This window comes from Helobdella robusta (assembly GCF_000326865.2).
Source record: "Helobdella robusta unplaced genomic scaffold HELROscaffold_45, whole genome shotgun sequence".
In the NCBI taxonomy this organism is placed as follows: Eukaryota; Metazoa; Annelida; class Clitellata; order Rhynchobdellida; family Glossiphoniidae; genus Helobdella; species Helobdella robusta.
Window position 1 is genome coordinate 1,222,626 of NW_008705095.1, and position 21,608 is coordinate 1,244,233.

A 21,608-nucleotide genomic window follows, 5' to 3' on the forward strand; every position below is an offset into this window, starting at 1 on the left:
TTGCAACCATCCATAAAAAACAATTTAGATTTTTAGTATCTTAGATTAATTACAAAAAAGTATTCACTGATAAACAACGAAAAAGGACCAAATAGAAAGAGTAATGGAAAGGTTAAACAGCTTAAAAGCCAAACATATGAAGCGTACTTTGAATAGCACAGTATGAACCTTTCACATAGAAACCTAATCACTAGTGAAATGCTTAAGAATCAATCAAAATTTTGTAGAATTGATAGTATGGTTAGCTTTTCGAAAATAATAAGAAAAAATGTCTACTGATTTTGTGAAAATGTGGTACATCACGAGGATAGCAGTAACCGATTGATTCAAATAATTACAATAATATGAATTTTTTTTCAATTTAAATCACATCAAAATAAATTTCTGTGTACATATGTTTCAAAATGACTAACCGGATCGAGTTTTTCAAATCTAATTTTGGAAGAAAACTTCTGATCCTCAGAAGCAACGACGTCGTTGTACCTGTAAGCTTTGATCTCAACAAAGAACAAGGGACTGGACAGACTTCTGAGATAAATAAAAAATGAAGTTGATGGTGGTTGTGGACTCAAAAAAAGAAAAAAAAATGATGAAATAGAACGCAAAACTTTGAAATTAATTTATAAAAACTTACGCTGTTAATTTGATTTTTTTTTACATATAATTCTGAAACTAATTATTGGTAATATTCACAATTGAACGTATTGTTGTAAATCCTTGACCTTGTAACTACCAACACCTATGTTATAACTTCAACAATCTCTACATCTCCAACACCAGTGTTGTAGCTTCCAACGATCGTCAAATGTTCGCTATTCTGTAGGTTCAAGATTTCCGAAAGATGAACACGACTGCTTCAAACGCAAACTTTGAATACCAAAAATATTAGAAACAATAAATTAATCCAAATAACTACAAAAATACATTTACGACTTTGCATTATCTTCTTTTGTAACCTACCCTGATTAAGGCTCGCTCGTAGGTCCTATTTATAGCCAATTTTACAATCATAGATATAATATTTTTATACACTCAGTGGTCTAAAAATCAAAAATTACAAAAATATTGCATAATAAGTTCCCGCGATCATAACAGTAATGTTAGTTTGGAGTAGTTTGAGATTTTATTAATAAATACAGTCGATATTATGTTATAATTTTGTTCATTAAACAGCTATGGAAAGTTCATAATCTTTATTTTGCTTATTTTGTTAATTTAAAATGAAACAGCTTGTTTTGAAAATTAGAAAAATATCATTTTATTATCTCAAATAAAATTGTAATTTAAAAGCTTCCAATGTTTTGACATATTCAGCATTCATACAACATGCATTCAATTCACAATTTTTAATCTCTCAAACCCATCACATGGTTATTATCAAAAATGAAAATATTTTAAATTTTCTTAAACATCAATAACATGGATCTAAACGTACAGAATTCGGCGCATCACTCTTAGATGGAGGTATAGTAACGGAGAGTGGGTTGTAGTCAACTGGACCGACGATGGACAAACTTTTCATACCAAACATGAGAAAACTTCTAATTTCAATGGTGACTGCTATACAAAAATAATAACAGGTTAATTTTAGTTTGTTTGACTATTTTATTCATCATCAGTTTTGTTAACATCAACATTATCATCGTAGCCCTGCATTCAATTGAAATTCATCAAATTAAATGAAGTACAAAATACAAAGGTTTAAATTAACAATTCAGCATCGGCTAAGAAAATAGAACATGAACAACAAATTAATATTTCACTCTAAAAGTTTTGATCTTTAAAGTTGAGTTAATTTTTTTATTAATTTTGTGTTAATATATTTCGGAAGCATCAACTTTGATCAGCGAATCACTCACATTGCATGTGATTTATTTTTTTATTTATTCGGTTCAATCTTAAAAAAAAACAGAAAAAATAATAAGCCACCACCCAAAATAAAGTGCATAGATGCATCCCAGTTTTGCAAATGAAATTATAGTCATAATCGATATTACATTTTCATTTTTAATATGGAGAATCTAACCAGGATTGGCGAAGAACGTTATAGACAGTTGAGCCAACGTTTCGTATCTTCGCACAAATTTGTGGTTGAAATAATCTGTGAATGGGAACATCGAGAACATATATTGGGTGTTGTTTCCTTGAATGTAGTCTATATATGGTAGCTTCCCATATCTGCGCATTATGAATCTTATCATGCTGGTCGTCAAGATTTGGTAGATGATAACTTTTTCAATTTTATTATCGTTAAAATTGAGTACATTGATGTCATTTGAAGAGTTTTCTGAATGCTGGTCAGCGTTTTTGCTTTTGTTTGTTTTAATTTCTTCAAGACAATACATGAGCTTATTGCCATCCCACTTCGTATTGTTCAACTGCTTTTTGAAGCAAGGTATTAGAAACATTTCTTGATTCATTATAATTCTTCAATAATGATAAATGTTAGTCAAATAATGTTTTCATTAAAAAACGAGTAATAACACTTCAATAGGTCATATAGTCGAATCAGGAAAACAACATCAAAGTGATTTACGGTTAACAATTATAAAATAATTCTGTAAAAAAAAAATTTGGCGTGAAGCGTTTGCAACAAATGGATTTAAGGGTTCCGTAGTGTGAATTAGCATTCCTTTTAAAAGAAAAGTGAAATAGAATCTATTGTAAGTGAGAAACATTGACTAAAGAAATAAATAGTTATGAGCACGTTCATTTAATTCTTGTACTAAGATAATTTTAATCCGTTTCGTACACAACTGCGCGTTCCGTTTGGCGAAATTTTTTTTGCTCGAACTTGTTAATGTATTTCTAATAATAAAATAATTAAATTAATTTTTTTGATTGAATTTGTTAATGTATTTCTAATAATAATTAAATGATTGAGTTATCAAGAAGACTAACCCTTCGAATAACTTTGAGTTTTCACTCCAGAAAGTTTTAAAGTGTTCCTCAAGGAGGAAATCCTTTAAAATGGAAAACTGTTTTACTCTCAAATCATTTTCTACATTTTGAATGAAACAGTTGAAACTTGAAAATATGATTAATTGAATGAATGAATGTTTTAAATTTTATAATTATTTGATTAGCGATATGTTTTTTATCATTCAGGAATGAAATAAGGGAAAACAAGCTGTGGAGGATCTAGATTTCTGTTGATGACCCTTTATTGCTACTCAGATTACCTTATTACTCTTATTACTGTGGTAGAAAATTATGGAATGAGCTGCCTTTAGATGAAGTGAATATAACCAATATAAGGTCATTCAAGCTTTCACTCAACGAAATTGTCTTTAAAATGGTTTGATTTAATTTTATTTTTTCACATTATACTGTGTTGTATGAGTATCTGTTTATTTTATATATGGAAATCTTCGTAACAAATTTTATTTAGTTTATTTTAGGTATTTTTTTTATTCTGTTTGACTTAATTTGTGCAATATTAGTTAATGTGATCTGCACAAGCTCGCTTATTTGATCTCCTGGTTTTTGCTAAATAAAAGAATAAAAAAAATTACAATCATCCAAAGCTGTTTCTTCAAAATTGGTTTTTTCAAAATTTCTACAACAGCATGTTTGAAGGTCATAATATATTTTTTTGAAACATATATTTATGAAAACGTTAAAAGCGGTCAAACAATTTTAAAGAAATGTTTTGAACTATTTTTCCATTTTTTTTTCGCTTTTTATCAATTTGTGCTTAAACAAAAGTTACTTTACCGATATGGCTGGTAAAGTTATAAGTCAACTTTTCTTCTCATGTTTTGAATTTCTTGGCGAGGTCATAACCACTAGCTTATCAGCAACTTGTAATGGATTAAATATATATATGCCTCCACATTTGTTTATTTTTTCAAACGCTCCAAGCTAAAAAAAACTTGATTTACGCTTCAATCTTAAATTAAAAAATAGAATTTGCATGTGTATGTTTGTGGTGTGTTTGTATATGTGTGTGTATGTGTGTGTGTGTGGTGTGTTGTGTGTGTGTGTGTTCATGAAAAATTTTATATACTTTTAAAAAACAATAAAGCAAGTAGAGCGTATGAATCCTGTTCAATGGCAAATTTTTCGTCTTCTTTCGTATTTTGCATGAGTTGTAACATTGCGTCCATGTACTGAAACATCAAGGAACACGTCACGTTGTAATGGAGATTCTAATGTTATTTTATTGGTTAATCATTTAATTATTATTTGACATTTAGCATAAAATTTATTGTGTTGAATTTTGCAATTAAAATTTTGTGGTTCATGAAAATTATTAATTATGTAAAACCAGGGAATCGAAACGGAACTGAACCGTAACCGAAAACGGTTAAAAACCAAAATTTTGTTTGGAACAAAAACCGTAACCGAACCGAAATATTGTTTGCTAGTTTAACCGAAACCGAAAACCGTAACGAAATAAATAACGGTTCGATGCTAAAAATTCATAAGAAAATATTTTTGCCAAATTCAGAAAAAAATATTTAGATTCGTCTTTTAAAATTCTGTGTTAATTTTTATTTTCTTTGAAAATTTGTTATTTCTCTTTTCGTTTTTATTCGACTGAGTTTGCCGATAATTTGAGTAAAAATTGCCACGTGAAGAAAAATCAAGTATACCTAATCGGAGAAATTAGAGATCAAGTGTGATCATCTTCAAAATTATTTTGATGTACCAACTACACAAGTGAGCCTGGAAGCATCTGTTTCTGGATTAAAATTAATCCTCAGAGACTACAGAAGTGGTTTCAATGAAAACATTTTAAAAGATATATTAATAATCAGAAAAAATTTTCATCCTTTTTGAAACAATCATAAATATATTAATGATTTCAAAATATCTTTGTAATGATTGTTTTAATTTGTTGAAAAAAATATTAGAAACGTTTCCTTTTATACTGACAACATTTAAAAATCATTTTTGTTGTTGATTTCATATAATTCACAATCTAAAATTTAATTCAATATGGCATTGTAGTGATAGTTGGATGTCCGTGTGTCCGCTACATGCGTTTAAAGAACTGTACTATAAAAAACCGATATTATTTCAGAAAAGAAAACCGGAACCGAACCAAAATTCGTTTTGCTGATTGAACCGAAACCGTAAACCGAATTAATTACGGTTCTATGCCCTGTGTAAAACACACTGGATGATAAACAAAAAGATGGCAATTAGTATTTATGCTGATTTTACAGAGGTAAAAAGTCAATCACGAGCATCTAAGGCATCAGCTAAAAATTTAAGGTAAACTGTATGATTTAAAAGTGAAAGTTTAATAAAATCAGGCAAAAAAATATAAACTCATTGAAAAAACACTGATTTCAATTGAGAATAGAAATAAGAGCAAAAATATAATATTTGTTAAAATTTTTGGAAAATAATTAGAAGCCAAGGATGGAGAAAATGCATATAAATTCATGAAGGAACTACACCGGATAAATAAGAAAAATGTCAAAAAAAACGCCTAGCACTGCACTGGAGGTCTTCAGAATAATAATAATAATAATGTCAATTATTCGGCGCTCTATGAATAGCAGCAGAGACGCTTGTTGCTGATGGTGAAAGGTCTAGATTCCTGTTAGCAATAAAAAAACCTCGGATGTTTTGTGTAGATGGAAAAGTATCACACGCGCAACACACATGGACTCTTTTTTACGAAAGGAAAAAAGAGTGCTGCTTTTCGGCCAAAAAGCAGCGCTCGTTTACGAACGTCAACAAACCATTGACGTCGTAACCATAAAATAATGCATGATTGCTCCATCAGATTCATTGAACCGATTTTAAGAGCATTACCAAAAAAATTGAAAAAAAGATTAGCAGCTCAAAAACTTAGATTGAAAGAATTTTTGAAAAAGTTTTCACAAGCAGGGTGCCAGATAAGGAGATAAAACAAAGGAAAACTACTGAACAACAATCTCTTGAAGAAAAAAAAATTAATAGGGCTGCTGGAAACGTGGTATAATTTGAAAAATTTATAATTAATTAATTTATGAAAACCGAAAGATGGAAAATAAAAATTAAAATCAGAGTAGATGAAGAGATTAATTGTGAAACAATCTGAAAAACGCCGAATAGACACAGAAAAAATTAACAATAAGACCTTAAAAAAAGGACGGAAGACATTCCACAGGACAACAAAAGAGAGAGGATGCCATATAGAAATCTGCAGCTGGACGCGATAGAAGTTTGCAAATGTAACTGAATTTAAAAATTGCATCAACATGATGGCTAATATTGAAAATTAAAAACATTGTATAAAATTTGAAATGAATAAAACTATTTAATGACAATTTTTTGAACAATATTGGTAATTTTTATAACTCAACATTTTTTAAAAGATTACCTTTAAAGATTCCAAAATGATTTCTTTCTGCACTATAACCGGTTGTCTTGGACATTTATTCGAAATTAAATAAGTCCACCTACTCTGAGACAACATATCAGGGATAGAGAATAAACAATCTTGGTAAATATATTTTTTGCTAGAATCAAGATCTTCTTTGTAGCTTCCTAAATTATTGTAGTTCAAGAAAGCGTAGTTTGTGATGCCGTCTAGAAATTGAAGCTCCACAAGAAAAGGAACGTCATTATCGTTAATGTTATAACGGTCCTTTTTGTTGCTGGATTGGTTGTTGATTGAATTGCCAAAGAAAAATTTTACTACTTTATCAATGTAATAGAAATGACATTTTTGAATATGTCTCATTCCTGTTGTGTGAATGCATTTAATTTTTACATAAATAAATTTATCTGACTGATGACTACGACAACAAACAGACAAAAACCAATGAAACAAATAAAATCACAATTGATCTTTTGATCTTTTTTCATATATGTATTTATATATGTATGTATTCTGGATATTGATATATAAAGGAAAAAATATATAAATACATATATGAAAAAAGATCAACTGTACTTTTTTGATTTTATTTGAGATTGGTACAGAAGTTAAAATTAAAGGTAAAATACCCAAGTGAATAAGAGAATGGTTATCTAATAGGCCTCAAAAGCTGATCATATTGGAGCATACGTCAAATTGAAAAAAATGTTACTGGTGGCGTATCACAAGAATCAGTACTGGGACCACTACCTTTCACTCTGTACATAAACAATATCGACAGTCAAATTGCTTCTTGGTTAGCCAAGTTTGCTGATTTTACAAAACTTTACACTGTGGTAAATAGTGTTAATGATGTGGCCTTAACATTACATAACATAACATGACAAAGATTTTTATAGTGACCCAAGAAAACAAAGTCTGTGCCAGTGGCTACAAGATTGTATCTCTCCCAATGTACTCCCTACTGGAAGCAAGAGGTGACCAGTTACATCATAAAAGTAGTGTAATGACGTTATTTGCTTCCAGGCCATCGTCCAGATCAAACGCTTCATTTCACTTCCTACATGTAGTTCAACAGAGACATGCAGTACCGCTGAATATAATCAATTCAAAAAACTTTTGAACAAAATGTTACAATGAAAATACGTGAGCCAGTAAATGAGATTTAATTTTTCAAGTTTCCGTTAAAACAAAAATATTTCGTAAACTTTTGTGTATAAGATGTTCAAATGAACCTGAAAATATCTTTAAAATGTTTGATGTGTGTTACACTCATCACATTGTTTAAACATTTATACGTGATGATACATTTAGGGAAAAATGAAACAAACTTTTGGGGTGTGCCTTATACATATGAAAAAGCGTTGTATGAAGAGGTTTGTAAAGTATTAATATGAAAATAATAAAGAATTGAATGATAAAGTTCAAAAAGTATTTCCGAATTAAAAAGATGTTAATAGCACTAGCCGATTGGTGTTCTGGGCCAATAATGAGGTCCATTATCAAGAGTCACAACTTCATCGCAGCGATCTGTCATTTAAAAGTTTACATTTCATTGACTATGTTTTAGTCTGATTTAACTTCGCAAGCTAATTCAACCTAATTTTAACTCAAATTGAAATGCCTTTGCTCTTATTAACTCTAGAAACATTTTAGATTATTAAAGATATAAATTTTTTGTTTGTTTTCAAAAATCTAACAATTGAAACATAACTTTTCAAAATATAACATACCAGTCCTGCATTTTTCAGGCAACCCTTCAAACTTCTCACTGAACGATATTATGTTCTGTGAGAAGTTGGAGTCCAGTTCGTGGAACTTCAAGTCCAACCAGCAGGTCATCTCATCGTTAGGACAACTGGTTCTGTTGATGTCGGTGCTGGTAGTAACGGTGCGTGGGATGGTCGGCTCAAATGGAATCGAATTTGACGATCCATTGTACGAACTGCTCTCTACGTCTGGAGGGTACTTAGATCCTGGAGACGGCGTTGATGAAGATGCGAGTGGCAACAAACTCGACATCGTTAAAATAGTTTTACATACACACAACAACATCACTACTATCATTTTATTGCCGAAAAATGAAGCGGTTTTTCTGTTAAATGTTAACATGATTCTGATTTTCTGAAGAATATAATTTTAATTTAATAGAAAACCGATTTACTTGAAAAAATCTTTTTAAAATTTTGAAATAACAAAAATAATGATTTAAATTTAATTTTGCTCCTAATCTGGATTTATAATTTCTATGGATACAGTTTTTTCCAAAGTTCAGAAATAAAATTGTGCGTTACATTTTTATATTTGCTTGTTATGTATAGCAAACACATGCACACACAAATATATATATGCTAAAATTTTTTGAATGAATATGAATATAAATTTAAATGAATTTATAGCACCCGTTTTTCCGTGCATAGTTAGTCTTCTCGATAGCTCGCTCGTCGTCATTCCAATATATTCAAAATTATTGGGTGTGGGTTTTTTTTGTGTGTGTATGTGTTGCATTATTAAAAAACAGAAAGTAAAGTTTTTATTGGCAAATTTTAAATTTTGCACAAATGTGCGTGAGAGTGTTGTTTTCGAAAAATGTTCAAAAGTTAAAAAAATTGATAGCTGAATTTTAAGAATTTTTAACGTTTGAAATGACACAAAAAATAATTTTTAACTAGCATTAATTTACAAATTTTATCGATTTCAATTGAAGCAACAAAAAAATGCACTCACAAAAAAAGCTTTTTTGCATGACATCACATAATGCACGACTAGTCATGAAATAAAAAATATTTACAATTGCAAGACATCTCAATATCATTATTATAGCTTCAAAAAATATCTTAGCTGTGTACCATTACTATAAAAAAAATATTTTACATGAAGTATGTTAAATTAGGTTCAGTTAAAATCAGTGATGGATTTAGAGGACTTGGATGGGCTACAGCCCTCTCGTTGTGAGCAGTATTTTGATTGAAACTCAGTAGAACTAAAGTATTACATATAAAAATACCTTTCCAAGTAGAAAAATCATCAAAAATTGGCGTAATAAGCAATGAAAAATTTTGTGACCGTCCCGTCAAATTTTAAAAATTGTGGCTCCTCCTTTCATTGTTGTCTAGATCCAATTAACATTCAAACGGTTGTTACTAGTGCCCTAGCCAGAAATTTTTGTTGTGATGTCTTTGTGGTTTGAGGAATTATACAATCCTTTTATTCTCAACCCTTTCTTTGGTACAAAATTCTCAAATTAAAAACAATATATTCATTATAAGTTTTTCGTTTTTCACTGTTGCGATAAAAATCATAAAAGTTCTTTGCATAGAAAATAACAAAATACAAATGTTTCTCATTGGCACTACCCAAAACATCATCATCGGTCACGACGGTTGATATTTAATATTTTGCAAAGAACGAATCACTAACAGCTATTGAATTTAAAATTTTTTAACGGATTTGGCTAGATGGACGTTACAACGAGCGACATCAGAATCGGGAGCAAAAATTATCCACATATATATATATATATATATATATATATATATATATATATATATATTTATATATATATATATTCAGTGCAGATTTGGTTTATATATTCAACAATATAATATACATAATGAAAGCAAAGTTTAGTTATAACGACTCTGCCGTAGGTAGTTTTTAATTTTAATAGTTTTCCTTTTCTCCCATCACTTTTCAGTTTAATGGAAGTCACTTCATGGGAATGGCATCATTAATGTTTGTTCTGGTTGTCGTCGTTGAATTTGTAATCCTGAATATTGAAGAGTGTAAAATTGGCCTATCCGTCCAACTGAGAGAACTGCCCCACTCGTTTCGGACTGATTGATTGCACGCGCAGTGAAACAGAAATATGAACAGACCTTGCAGGCTGATGAAGATCACCAAGATTACCTGGATTGGTAGAAATAATTAATTGGAAAAATAATCAAACTAATGAATATACTTAATACATATAATTATAAGTGTTTGGAATATAGACGAAATCAGAATTTAATTTATGTTCAAAAAATTGTTTTCAATCTTTTACACATTCTCAACTATTATCTAATTGTTAAGAGATCTTTAAAATATGAAAATAAATTATTACCCTTTTTCCATTTCAAAGTAATTAACGCAGTCTCGAAAATAAATTACCCAAATTAAAAAAATATGATAAACTTTGGAGAGTGACTTATATAACGGTATTAGTATTAATTGGTTATTATGAACAAATATATATAAATATATGTCACGGGCATTTAATTCAACGTGAACATACTCCTATCACTCCTTTGAAAATCTCGACTGAATCACCACTCTCATTCTTCATTGCACCAAATGCACTCAGAATCCACGGAACGCCCAGCAAGACCAACAACGTGAGAGCACCCACCAATCTGGATTTGTAATTTTTTTTCTCCTGATCTTGAAAAAAAAATCAAATTTATTTTGAAATAATAGAAACTAAACAGTAGCTATAATTTAATTTATAACAAAACGGATATGCTGTCAGTTGAAGTGATGGAATGCATATATCGTCACGTATATTTTTTAGTTCTGCGTTTTGTCAGCATTGGTAACCAAAGTTTTGACGCCTAATAATAAAAAACCCAAGATACAAAATATGAATTGTTTCATTTTCAGTATCGCTCTGCATTATATTTCGGTCAGTATTTGAAAATCTAATGAGGATAGAATAGAATTGATGTAAACTGGGTGTTATGGTTGAACATGTTCCGCCATCTGAGAATGAAAATAAATTCACCTGAAACGTTCACAGTGAAAAAATATTCAGCCAAAAAAACTGATTATTACCATTTTTGTTTAATTTAGGCGAATCTGTGCACAACACTCTCATAACCATGATGAAGACGACCATGTTGTGGATAATTATGACTAGCATTGGCAGCAACCAGGCATAATAAAGTGTGTTGTCCTTCAAACCGCATCTGAATTTGAAAAAATACTTTTTAAGTTGAAACTAAATTATAAACGCTCGTCAAACACTTCCTACCTGAAATCACAATTTTTGTAAAAACCATCAAACGCCGTTTTGTCCACAGACAATATGACTGACAGCAACACCAAAGGAATGCCTAAAAATGGCATATAATGTCTACTATTTTAAAAAAATGCAGTTTATTAATTATATTACATAAAATCTTATCAAATAAAGTTTCGTTCAAAAATGTTCAATCAACCAACCCCAAGCAATGCATGCTGAGATGAGAATGAAGTGACTGACGTGTCGGTGGTAGACCACCACCAACATGCGATACATGTTGTGCGCCTCCACTCCATTCCACATCAGCGACACCAGCACAAAATAATATCTGAAAATATTTTATAAACTAATACATAAAACCTCCAAACTGTAAAAAGTTTAACAAGGAAACATCTTAATCTTTTTATTTAATTAAGAAGTTATTTAACACCAAATTGTATACAAATTAGTAATTTAATATCTATTGCTGAAACACGTGACATATTTAAAAATTCTTTTTCGTAAGTCGGCACAAGTAAGAGAGACCTGAGAGCATTATATATCCAGCACTCCTTCCTGTTGTTGCATCTGAAGTCAGCCACGTAGAGCACCAGCAACAAAAATATCAAAGATATGCATAGGTTCACCAATATCTTTGTCACCATGCCTTTACGAGTTTTCCTGAGTTGTTAGAGAAATTAATTTGGAAGCATTTAATAGTAGTAGTAGTAGTAATCGATGTTGTTGTTGTTGTAGCAGTAGTAGTAGTAGTAGAAGTAGTAGTAGTAGAAGTAGGAGTAGTAGGAGTAGTAGTAGTAGTAGTAGTAGTAGTAGAAGTAGGAGTAGTAGGAGTAGTAGTAGTAGTAGTAGTAGTAGTAGTAGTAGTGTAAGAATTAGTAGTAGTAGTCGTTGTTGTTGTTGTTGTTGTAGCAGTAGTAGTAGTAGAAGTAAGAGTAGTAGGAGTAGTAGTAGTAGTAGTAGTAGTAGTAGTAGTCGTTGTTGTTGTTGTTGTAGCAGTAGTAGTAGTAGTAGAAGTAGGAGTAGTAGGAGTAGTAGCAGTAGTAGTAGTGTAAGATTTAGTAGTAGTAGTCGTTGTTGTTGTTGTTGTAGCAGTAGGAGTAGTAGTAGAAGTAGTAGTAGTAGAAGTAGTAGTAGTAGAAGTAGGAGTAGTAGGTATAGTAGTAGTAGTAGTAGTAGTAGTAGTAGTGTAAGAATTAGTAGTAGTAGTCGTTGTTGTTGTTGTAGCAGTAGTAGTAGTAGTAGTAGTAGAAGTAGTAGTAGTAGTGATAGTAGTAGTAGTGATAGTAGTAGTAGTGGTATGAGTAGAAATATGAGTAGTAGTAGTAGTAGGAATAGTTGTAGTAGTAGTAAAGGAGGCTGTAGATTAGCAAAGAAGCCAGTACCCTATGACAACCAATTACATTGGTTATTGTTCGTTTAAAAATTATTTATAAAAAGAAATTTTTTGAACACAAAACTTAAACAGTTACTGAATTGGGTTAATCAAGTATTAGTCGCATTTTGTTTTAATTTCCGATGACGAGTTTACTTTTAATGATGTGTCGTAATTTTCCATTAATTAAACGTTCAAATTTTTGAATCCATATATCCAAAAAAAATATTTAAACAGTTACATTTATTTCCAAACTTGCTATCCGAAGACGAAAATCTCCGCTATGGAAGAAACTGCTGTATATTTCAATTGTGGAGTAGTGCTTTTTTCAAAGTTATATGTGTAAAGGTAAAATAAATCTTTGTAAAACGAGTGCCAACTTGATGAATGTGTAAGTGAGGATGGTAAGTAGCAGTGAGACGATAGACACCACCCTCATCACCATACCCATCAGACTCAACTCCTGCATGTACGGGAAGTTCTGATTTGTGGAAAGTAATTTCATTGAAGTTTTAATCACACGATGCGTTTATTTGTTGGAAAAAATATAAAATGTTGTTAGAAATGAATTTTTTTTATCTTACTTTCTAAAAATAAAATAGAGCAAAATGTTCTAACTTACCAGAAATACAGCAATGTTGCTAGGTTCTCTGGGGCTTCCGCTGGATGCTTTCCCTACTCCATACTTAAACAAAATAAATTGTTTGTGTTTTAGACATGTTGGGGTACGTTATAGCTTTATTTCAAAATTTTAGAATTTTTATTATGACAAAACAGCAGTCTGTACGTTCTGTACATTTTCGTCACAAGCGGTTCAGCAAGCAGTATTTTATCTTTAAACTAAATGAATATTAATCTAATTGTATGCAAAACTGAAATTAATAGTTTTTTCATTAAATGTTTTTAATTATTTACAATAAAAACGTAAAAAGTTGAAAATGCTAACGTTTTAATGGAATAAATAAAATAAATCACTGGTGTATGAAATAGGGTGGCGTTGTAATGTTTGACTTATATTAGTGAATCTCATTTTAAAAAGGTTTAAATACAAAATTAAAATTAAATCAGTGAGTTTTTAATTGAGAAACTTATTTGATTAGTTTGACAAGCCATTCGTATAAAATGACTAAAATACTAAATACATGTTTAACAAAAGAACGAATTATATACTTAAGCGTTATAGTTACGATTGACGATGTTGAACCAGCAAGCGTTATTGGCTTTATTAATTGATGATTATGCATTGAATAAATATCTAGAGTAATGCCAATAATCAAGTGGCTTGAAAAATTAATAAGCTAAGGTTTTTTAAATAAACAAAAATCTATTGTAAATAAAAATTTCTTTAACGAACCCTTAAATTATTATCCTGGAAAACTCCAAAGAAGCCAGTTTTGTTGCAGGAACATATCACGGAACTGTTCATAATTTTGAGATTGCAATCAAACTGCCACAAACTCGGAACAAACACATTTGGACTAACGCCACCAAAATCACTTTGATCTTCGGATGATTCTTTTCTAAACCCATGTGTTTGTTCATAAAGGTAGTAACCACAAAACGTCGTTTTATTCTTTCCATCCTTTAAAAAAAGAACAAATTCCATGTTAACTTGTCACAATTGAAAAAGAAATCGCATCAATGACTGATGATGTGACCCGACTAACTAACAAGTTGGATGTCATTGAATAGCATCTGGACAGTGAGGTTCTCAACTCTGCTGCCCTCCGTGCTATCGTTCGCGTAAGCTCTAACGTCAACGAACAACAGTGAGCTAACCAGTCTAAAATGTGAAAGATTAAAATACAATTTTTTATCCCCCGTTGTTTGAATCTTATTCAACAATGAGGTAAACAGGCATTTATTTGCGTATTATGAAAAGACAGTAGCGTTACGTGCAAAACTGGCGTTTGATGCAGACGTCCAAGTTTCGCAAAAGCTAAAAATCGGTAATAAAACTAAGATAAATTGAAGGTTTTGAACGAGTTATATTTTTCAACAATCTAACAATGATTCATATATTAAAAACATTTGTGATGCCTAACAAAGGACATCAATAATTTTCACAGTGCAATAAAATGTTACCAAAGTGGCAGTTTACTGTTTATTTCCAGACTTAGCCGTTGATAAATACCACAAGTGATTAATTATATAATATCATAAAAACAGTGAAGAACACAGATGAAACGCTAGCAGAACGATTTCATACAAACATGTCATCGTGTAAAAGATCCGCGCGAGGCATGGCACTCCAACTAAATTTGGTGATCAATAACAAACAATCTAAAAAAAGAAAACCATCTCAAACAAATAACATACAAAGAAAGAAAATTACTAGAATCAGTTAACAATGCAAGATAGAATTGAAAATCAACAAAAAAATGAACTATTATTGAGAATGAATGAATGAAATCTAAATGAATGAAACATGTTAGAATTTGCATGAAAGTCAAATGGATAAACGAGTGAACCAAAAGTTGCAATGTTTCCTTGTTTTACAATTTTCTGACAACAAGAAACACACAGCTAGCTAGAAGAGAAATATACGCATAATTGTTTTTACGTGAGTTTGCATTGACTAATTGCTTTCAAAAACGATACATTGATTACACGCAAACCGTCCAGTAATTTTGTTTACTCGACGGTTACATCTTTGTAATGAGAATTATCAAATGTCGTAAAAAAAACAATGAATCTTTTTAACAGTATGCCAAACAATGAATCTTTTTAACAGTATGCCAATAGAATTTCTAAAAAATTAAAGTTGATTATAGAAGTCGTTTTGGCGCACCACTGCAAGCGGCATCCGCTGCTTGATGCGCCGCCTCCCTCGCTACGACACTGGCCATGTTACAGCATGGTCGTGAACAATTTCACAATAATGTTCTTTCGTTTTGCGCTGATATGAACAATGCAATTCAACGAACTTTGTCGATATTCTAAGAGGATCAGGTTTGTCATTTTTGAGTCCATTCAATGAAGCGTTATCATCACTTTTGTTGATAGCTGCCAAAAAGTTGTAAAAATAAGTCAATTATATAAAAGTTGTGTGCTTAAATGTAAATAATGAACCTTCTAGAAGATTGAAATGCACGTGGCCGTCCGAATAAGTGTTGATGGAGCTGATGTCGTCGTTACTACCGTGATTCATGGTGTTGTAATCAAGTTCGCTAACTTCCATGTAGTCATTGTCCAAATCGCCGAAACTATAATCCGTTTTGTTTGCCTTTGTCACATTTCGGTCCTGATTGGTTTGTATGTACGTTCATTAATGTCATGAGAAATGTTCATTTGAAAGTATACAAAATTGTTAAAATCTAAAATTGAATTGATTCAACTAAATTTTAAAACATTAAACAACAATGTACAATTTTGAAACGGTCAGTAGTGGTCCGAGACGTTGATCGAGGAGGTTTGTACATTGGCTCACTGACAACATGCAGGCGTTGTTCATTTATAAGAAAACATCTCAACTCAAAAACTGAATTAACTGTTGAATTTAAAAACAAAAATACATTCGTTGAATTCTGATACATTGCGTGTTAACTAATAATTAACATGTTTGGTTATTAATACGTCGTTTGAGTACAACACTATCAATTTTCTCTATGATACATGGGTATCTTAGTTCTAAGTTATAGCAACTGCAGCACACAGCGCTTTCATCTGCACTAATAGGCGTGAATGAAACTTTTGTGGCGTGTTCACTCAGACATTCTATTAGACTTTGAAGGCAGACCCTGCCTGCAACACACAGCGACCTCCCAGCAACAGTGTGAAATTTTGATACACAACCCACATATATTAATATGCGCACATTTATTGCATGATGCATCATGCGCACATGATGCATCCTGCAGTCAACCCTATTCACCAAAGGCTGGGAGACCTGAAAAAATGAAGCACACGTGTATAATATATTTAATTCACATGAGCGATAAAAAATGATCTGGATGTTTATGTCGACGATCAAACCTTCTAATCTCTGGAGATAAACAAAACTGTTGTTTGCTTTGCATTGGGAATATCATTATTTCACATTAACGTTAATTGCTTAGTCATAAATCTTTTTTTATCTATTGTTAAGTGTATGCTGGCGTTCCATTGCTAACTGTAGTAACAATTCATTTTGTTCAATTATTTATCACGGTGACAAATTACTTATTGTAATGGATTTGATGATTAATAAAATTTTTTATTTATTTCATTTTTTTTTAAACGATGAAATAATTGAAATGCTTATAACCGATGTTAGCCTGAGAAGTTAGAAAAACCTCGGCCAGAATCCTGCCGTTTATAAGAAATTTGTGGTTGAAACGATCTGCAGATGGAAACATGGAGAACAAATATTGGAAGTTGTTTCCCTGGATGTAGTCTAAATATGGTAGCTTCCCGTGGTTGCGTAATATAAATCTCACCATGCTGGTCGTCAAGTTTTGGTAGATGATGGCGTTGTCGATGTTAACCTTAATGTTGTTGCTGTTAGCATCGTCGTCATATGTCGTAGTGTTGTTAACAGTTGTTCCCAAAGGTTGGTCTGAGACGAGAGATTCGAATGCTGGCATTTGCATCAGATTTCTAGAAAGTCGAGGATGTTCATCAACGTTCATATCTCTCATTTGTTTTTGAAAACCGGGCACAAAAAAAATTTCTTGATTCTTCAATATTCTTGAATGTTGACAAAATATTTATATCTTTAAACAAATAAATTTATTAAAAACCGCTTGTGAATAACATTTTGCATAGTCAGCTGGAAATGACCAAACTTTTGATATTCTATAATTGAAGAGTATGCGACTTGAAAATACGTTCTTATTGCGTTAATAAAAAATAAAAATTCAATTAATTCAAATTCCATTTCTTTATTTTTTAATAATAATGCAATAAATACATATTAATATAAAGCTGTCAAAACTTTTTACAATTTTTATTTAATTTTATTGCTTGGAGCAAAAGGGTGGTTGTGCCCTCCAACTTGTGGATCAAACAAAATCAATTATTTTTTTCTAATTTGTTTGAAAAAATTATTTCCTGATTCTTTTTTGAAAGTTTTGAATTGGACTTACTCCAGAAAAGAAAGCGGATGTCTTGAACCAAACTCTTTAAACAATGGACTCATGATCAAGTCCAACAGTTTTGTAAACTGTCTCGTTTTTTCTTCGTTATCCAGATTGTTGAGTATACAATCAAAACCTGAAATTTAAAAAATTATTTTGTTTAATTAAAATGTAATTCGCGATTTGTAATTTGATTTTTTTGTTTTGTAACCCCAATTTTGAAAAAATGAATCTTTTTGCAATTTTTTATTTTGGTACATGCAAATAAGTTATTTGATTAAAAGCAGCGTGATTTGAAAAATACTATGAATTTAATCGTTTCAACAATTACGAAGCGCAAATTTCTGTAAAGTGATTGACCAAAAACATTCACATTTTGAAAAAAATAGCATTCAAATTGAAAAACTGCAGACGAACTTTTGAAAAATAAGGCAGGAAGCATGTTGAGCCTATCCAGAGCAATGTATTCCATTTCGATGTAAGGTGAGAAGAGCTGGAGCGCTTCCACGTACCCAAGCAGCAAGGGACAGGTAACATAGTATTTACATTTCTGTCCAATTTTATAAATAAGGTCTAGGTTGTTTAACAAGTGTTAATTTTTTTAAAATAAACACATGGTCAGTTTTGTGTCAGTTTGCTTGTTAGGTTTTGTTAAAAAAGAATATTAAAATATTAAAAGAGATTAAATCATTAAGTGGAATGTCATAAAACAGGTTTATAAAGCAATAAAATAGATAAGACAGTAGATAGTATAATGAAAAAATTATTCAAAACGTTTTAGATTTCAAAAGTGAATATTAAAATGCATGTGTATTGTTCAATCACGGAACAATATTTTTCCACTCAAAATTTTTATCATTGAATGAGGTCGAGGCCAGAAAGTAGTTCAGTTACAACTGCTGACAAAAGGAAACAAGTTTTACAAAAAAGGACACATATGAAAAAGAAGCTTCCATGAAAACTTCACCTCCAACGATTCCATAATGAGAGCACTTTCTACCAGGTACGGATTTCTCGGACATTGAGACTGTTGAACTTGACCCCAGAATATGTTAATTACACCGTTCCCGCTCAACAAACAATCTTGATAAGCGTACCTGCTGTTGATGTTTCTACGGATGTTGTTTTCTGCATAAGCAGCTATTGAAAATTTACTGAATTGTTTTTTGAAGCCGAAGACTGTACTATTTGAGATGACATCGCCTATAAAAAATGGAATGTTGTTTGAAACTTTGAGACGATCTTTGGAGCTATCGTTATGTCCCTTGTAGTTTGAATTGCCGGGGAAGAATTTGATGAGGCCATTGCCGTTTTGATATTTGCATTTTTGAACATATCTTTGACCTGCATTTAAATTTAATTTCAAACTGTTCTTAACGTATATCTCTCTGTACATATATACTATTGAAATCGATCGACGCGATAACATTATTCATTTTTTTCTTAATTCTTTCAATACATTGTACATCAAAAGCAAAGAGCCTACCATAAGCAAGCAAATAAAGTAATTATTTAGCTTGCCATCCCAAATGATCAACCAAGCCACACAACAAAGAGGCCGATAAAAATCCTTTATTAACCAAAGTAATCATTAAATACTTTACATGCTAAACAGTTCACATTTAATTCATTACTGGTGAGAACATAAGTTTGTTTCGAAACGTCGAATCAAATTATTTGACATGAACTTAGGAAATCTAATGAATTTATTAAATTTTAATGATAAAACGGTAATAAGAAATTTTGAAAGAGCTGTGAAAAAAATTGAATAATGTTATCGCAGCGATCGATTTCAATAATTAAATATATTATTATATATTATTATTAGAATTTATATAGCGCCCTTTAATGCAACTCAAAGGCGCTGCTTTCGTCTGGTGGAATCATCGGGAAAATAGATACGTCTTCTAATCTTTAATATTATATATATATATATATATATATATATATATATATATATATATATATTACAATATTCTATAAATTCTACCGAATGTTTGGCGTTAATATGTTTGTAGTTCGTTTTGTTTCGAAAAAAAAAATTTAAAAATTTATGTTGTAAAAATTATGGTCTATTGCCAACATATATATATATGTATATATATATATATATATATATATATATATATATATATATATATATATATTCATTTCCATGTCATCGGCCACCTTGCCCTGTTCATTGATACGAATAACCTATATATATATATATATATATATATATATATATATATATATATATATATATTCATTTCCATGTCATCGGCAACCTTGCCCTGTTCATTGATACGAATAACCAACTCCAGCTACATTCAAATTACAATTATAATTGAACTTTAGAGTTACGTTTGGCTTTCGCATCATTGAATTTGTGAATGAGGCAAACAGGTAAATGTTGAAAGTATATCTTCCATTTCTCAGTGTAAAATGAGTTTGAATATGCTGACGTTAAGTGAACCTTATTGAATTGAATATTATGCGACCTTATTGAATTCCGCCTATGTAGGTTGACGTGCTTTATTGCCTCGCACAGCCACTCTAACATAACAGCATATGCTTATCGACCGATCTACTAACTCGCGCTAATCAAGCTGTCTATAATCACTCGCTCATCACTTGTTGATGATGGAGTGAGTGTTTCTCAGTCTCAACAAAGCTCTTTTTAATGTGTGTATTTTCATTGATTGGATTTTATTTAGACAACGTAAAGAAAATTTTCAAATTATCTACATTTTTTTATTTTAATACATAATTGTTTGACTCAAAGTTCAACGCTTTTGAAGGGTATTGCATAAATAAATAATTATTTGTTAGTTTTTTTAAGTATTTTTGCTTAAACTTGTTGGAATAAATTTCCTCTTCCATCTCTAATGATTGTGATTGACATTAAAAATTGTTTCGAATGTGGAAAAATCTGTTGACGCATTGATTGAGTATCGCCGGACGGCCAAAGTTTAAATGCTTTTAAAGTTTAAATATAAAACATAATTTATACCTTACTTAATAAAAGTGTTGTGAAAAATTCTTCATAAAAATAATTAACATATTTTTTTATTTTTGAACCAATATAAAGTTTTTCATCACATGAATTCAACAGAACATAACAAAATAGGTTGAATTTGAACCAATCTGTAAAACTTATCAACGAATATAAGAACTATTATTTTCAAATAATTACTGCAGAAAAATTATACAAATAAAATAATTTAATAGATTAAGTAAGTATAAAAAAGTTGATCATTGTAAGTTTCATAAATTAATAGAGAACAGACCAAAGACCAACCGACGAGTGTTCTGGGCCATGTGTAGTCTCCAATCTCGCTTGTCAAGGTTTCAGTCTCGTTGCAATAATCTGTCGTCCCATCGTTGCAAATGTTTATTGGTGGTCAATTCATCTTGTAAAGTCTTAATAACTTGAATCTTTATTACGAATCAACTTTCGGAAAAATGGATTGCATACAAAATTAAACTATAAAAGTTTTTTTTGAAAATTATATTCGTGAATTTTTTGTTTGATCAAAAGTTTAATAAATGTTTCTAACTCTCTTGTAAGAAATTCAAATCAATGCTACTACAAAACTTTCAGAAATCGATTCTTGAACATTTAGCTTAAAATGTTTGCCTACTAAAGGCCTAAATATTCATAATTAAATAAAAAATTGCATGCTACGTAATTAAATATTAATTGAAATATATAGCCACAAAAAGACAGAATAGTTTTAGGAAGAGCGCATGAACCCACCTCTCCTGCACTCATCAGGCATTCCTTCGAACTGCTCACTGTACGATGTTAATTCCCGTGAGTGGCTGGAGTTCAATTCATGGAACTTCAAGTCCAACCAGCAGAACATCTCG

General features: G+C 30.8%; 3 protein-coding genes across 3 annotated transcripts; all 3 read right to left on the minus strand.

Moving 5' to 3' along the window:
• Nucleotides 1-1,411: 1,411 nt before the first annotated feature.
• On the minus strand, nucleotides 1,412-4,109 carry HELRODRAFT_178036 (hypothetical protein; the record flags this gene model as incomplete). The annotated part of the gene is made up of 4 exons (XM_009026169.1): nucleotides 1,412-1,557; nucleotides 2,027-2,427; nucleotides 2,902-3,001; nucleotides 4,010-4,109. The coding sequence occupies 4 exons, from the start codon at nucleotides 4,107-4,109 to the stop codon at nucleotides 1,412-1,414; spliced, it is 747 nt and encodes a 248-aa protein (XP_009024417.1).
• Nucleotides 4,110-7,784: 3,675 nt separating this feature from the next.
• HELRODRAFT_178037 (hypothetical protein) lies at nucleotides 7,785-8,344 on the minus strand (the record flags this gene model as incomplete). The annotated part of the gene is made up of 2 exons (XM_009026170.1): nucleotides 7,785-7,852; nucleotides 8,056-8,344. 2 exons carry the CDS (start codon nucleotides 8,342-8,344, stop codon nucleotides 7,785-7,787), a joined length of 357 nt encoding a protein of 118 aa, XP_009024418.1.
• Nucleotides 8,345-11,329: 2,985 nt separating this feature from the next.
• On the minus strand, nucleotides 11,330-11,663 carry HELRODRAFT_85376 (hypothetical protein; the record flags this gene model as incomplete). Its single annotated transcript, XM_009026036.1, has 2 exons — nucleotides 11,330-11,415; nucleotides 11,525-11,663. Coding segments are annotated over 2 exons (225 nt in total), but the record flags the coding sequence as incomplete, so codon positions are not given.
• Between the last annotated feature and the right edge of the window lie 9,945 nt (nucleotides 11,664-21,608).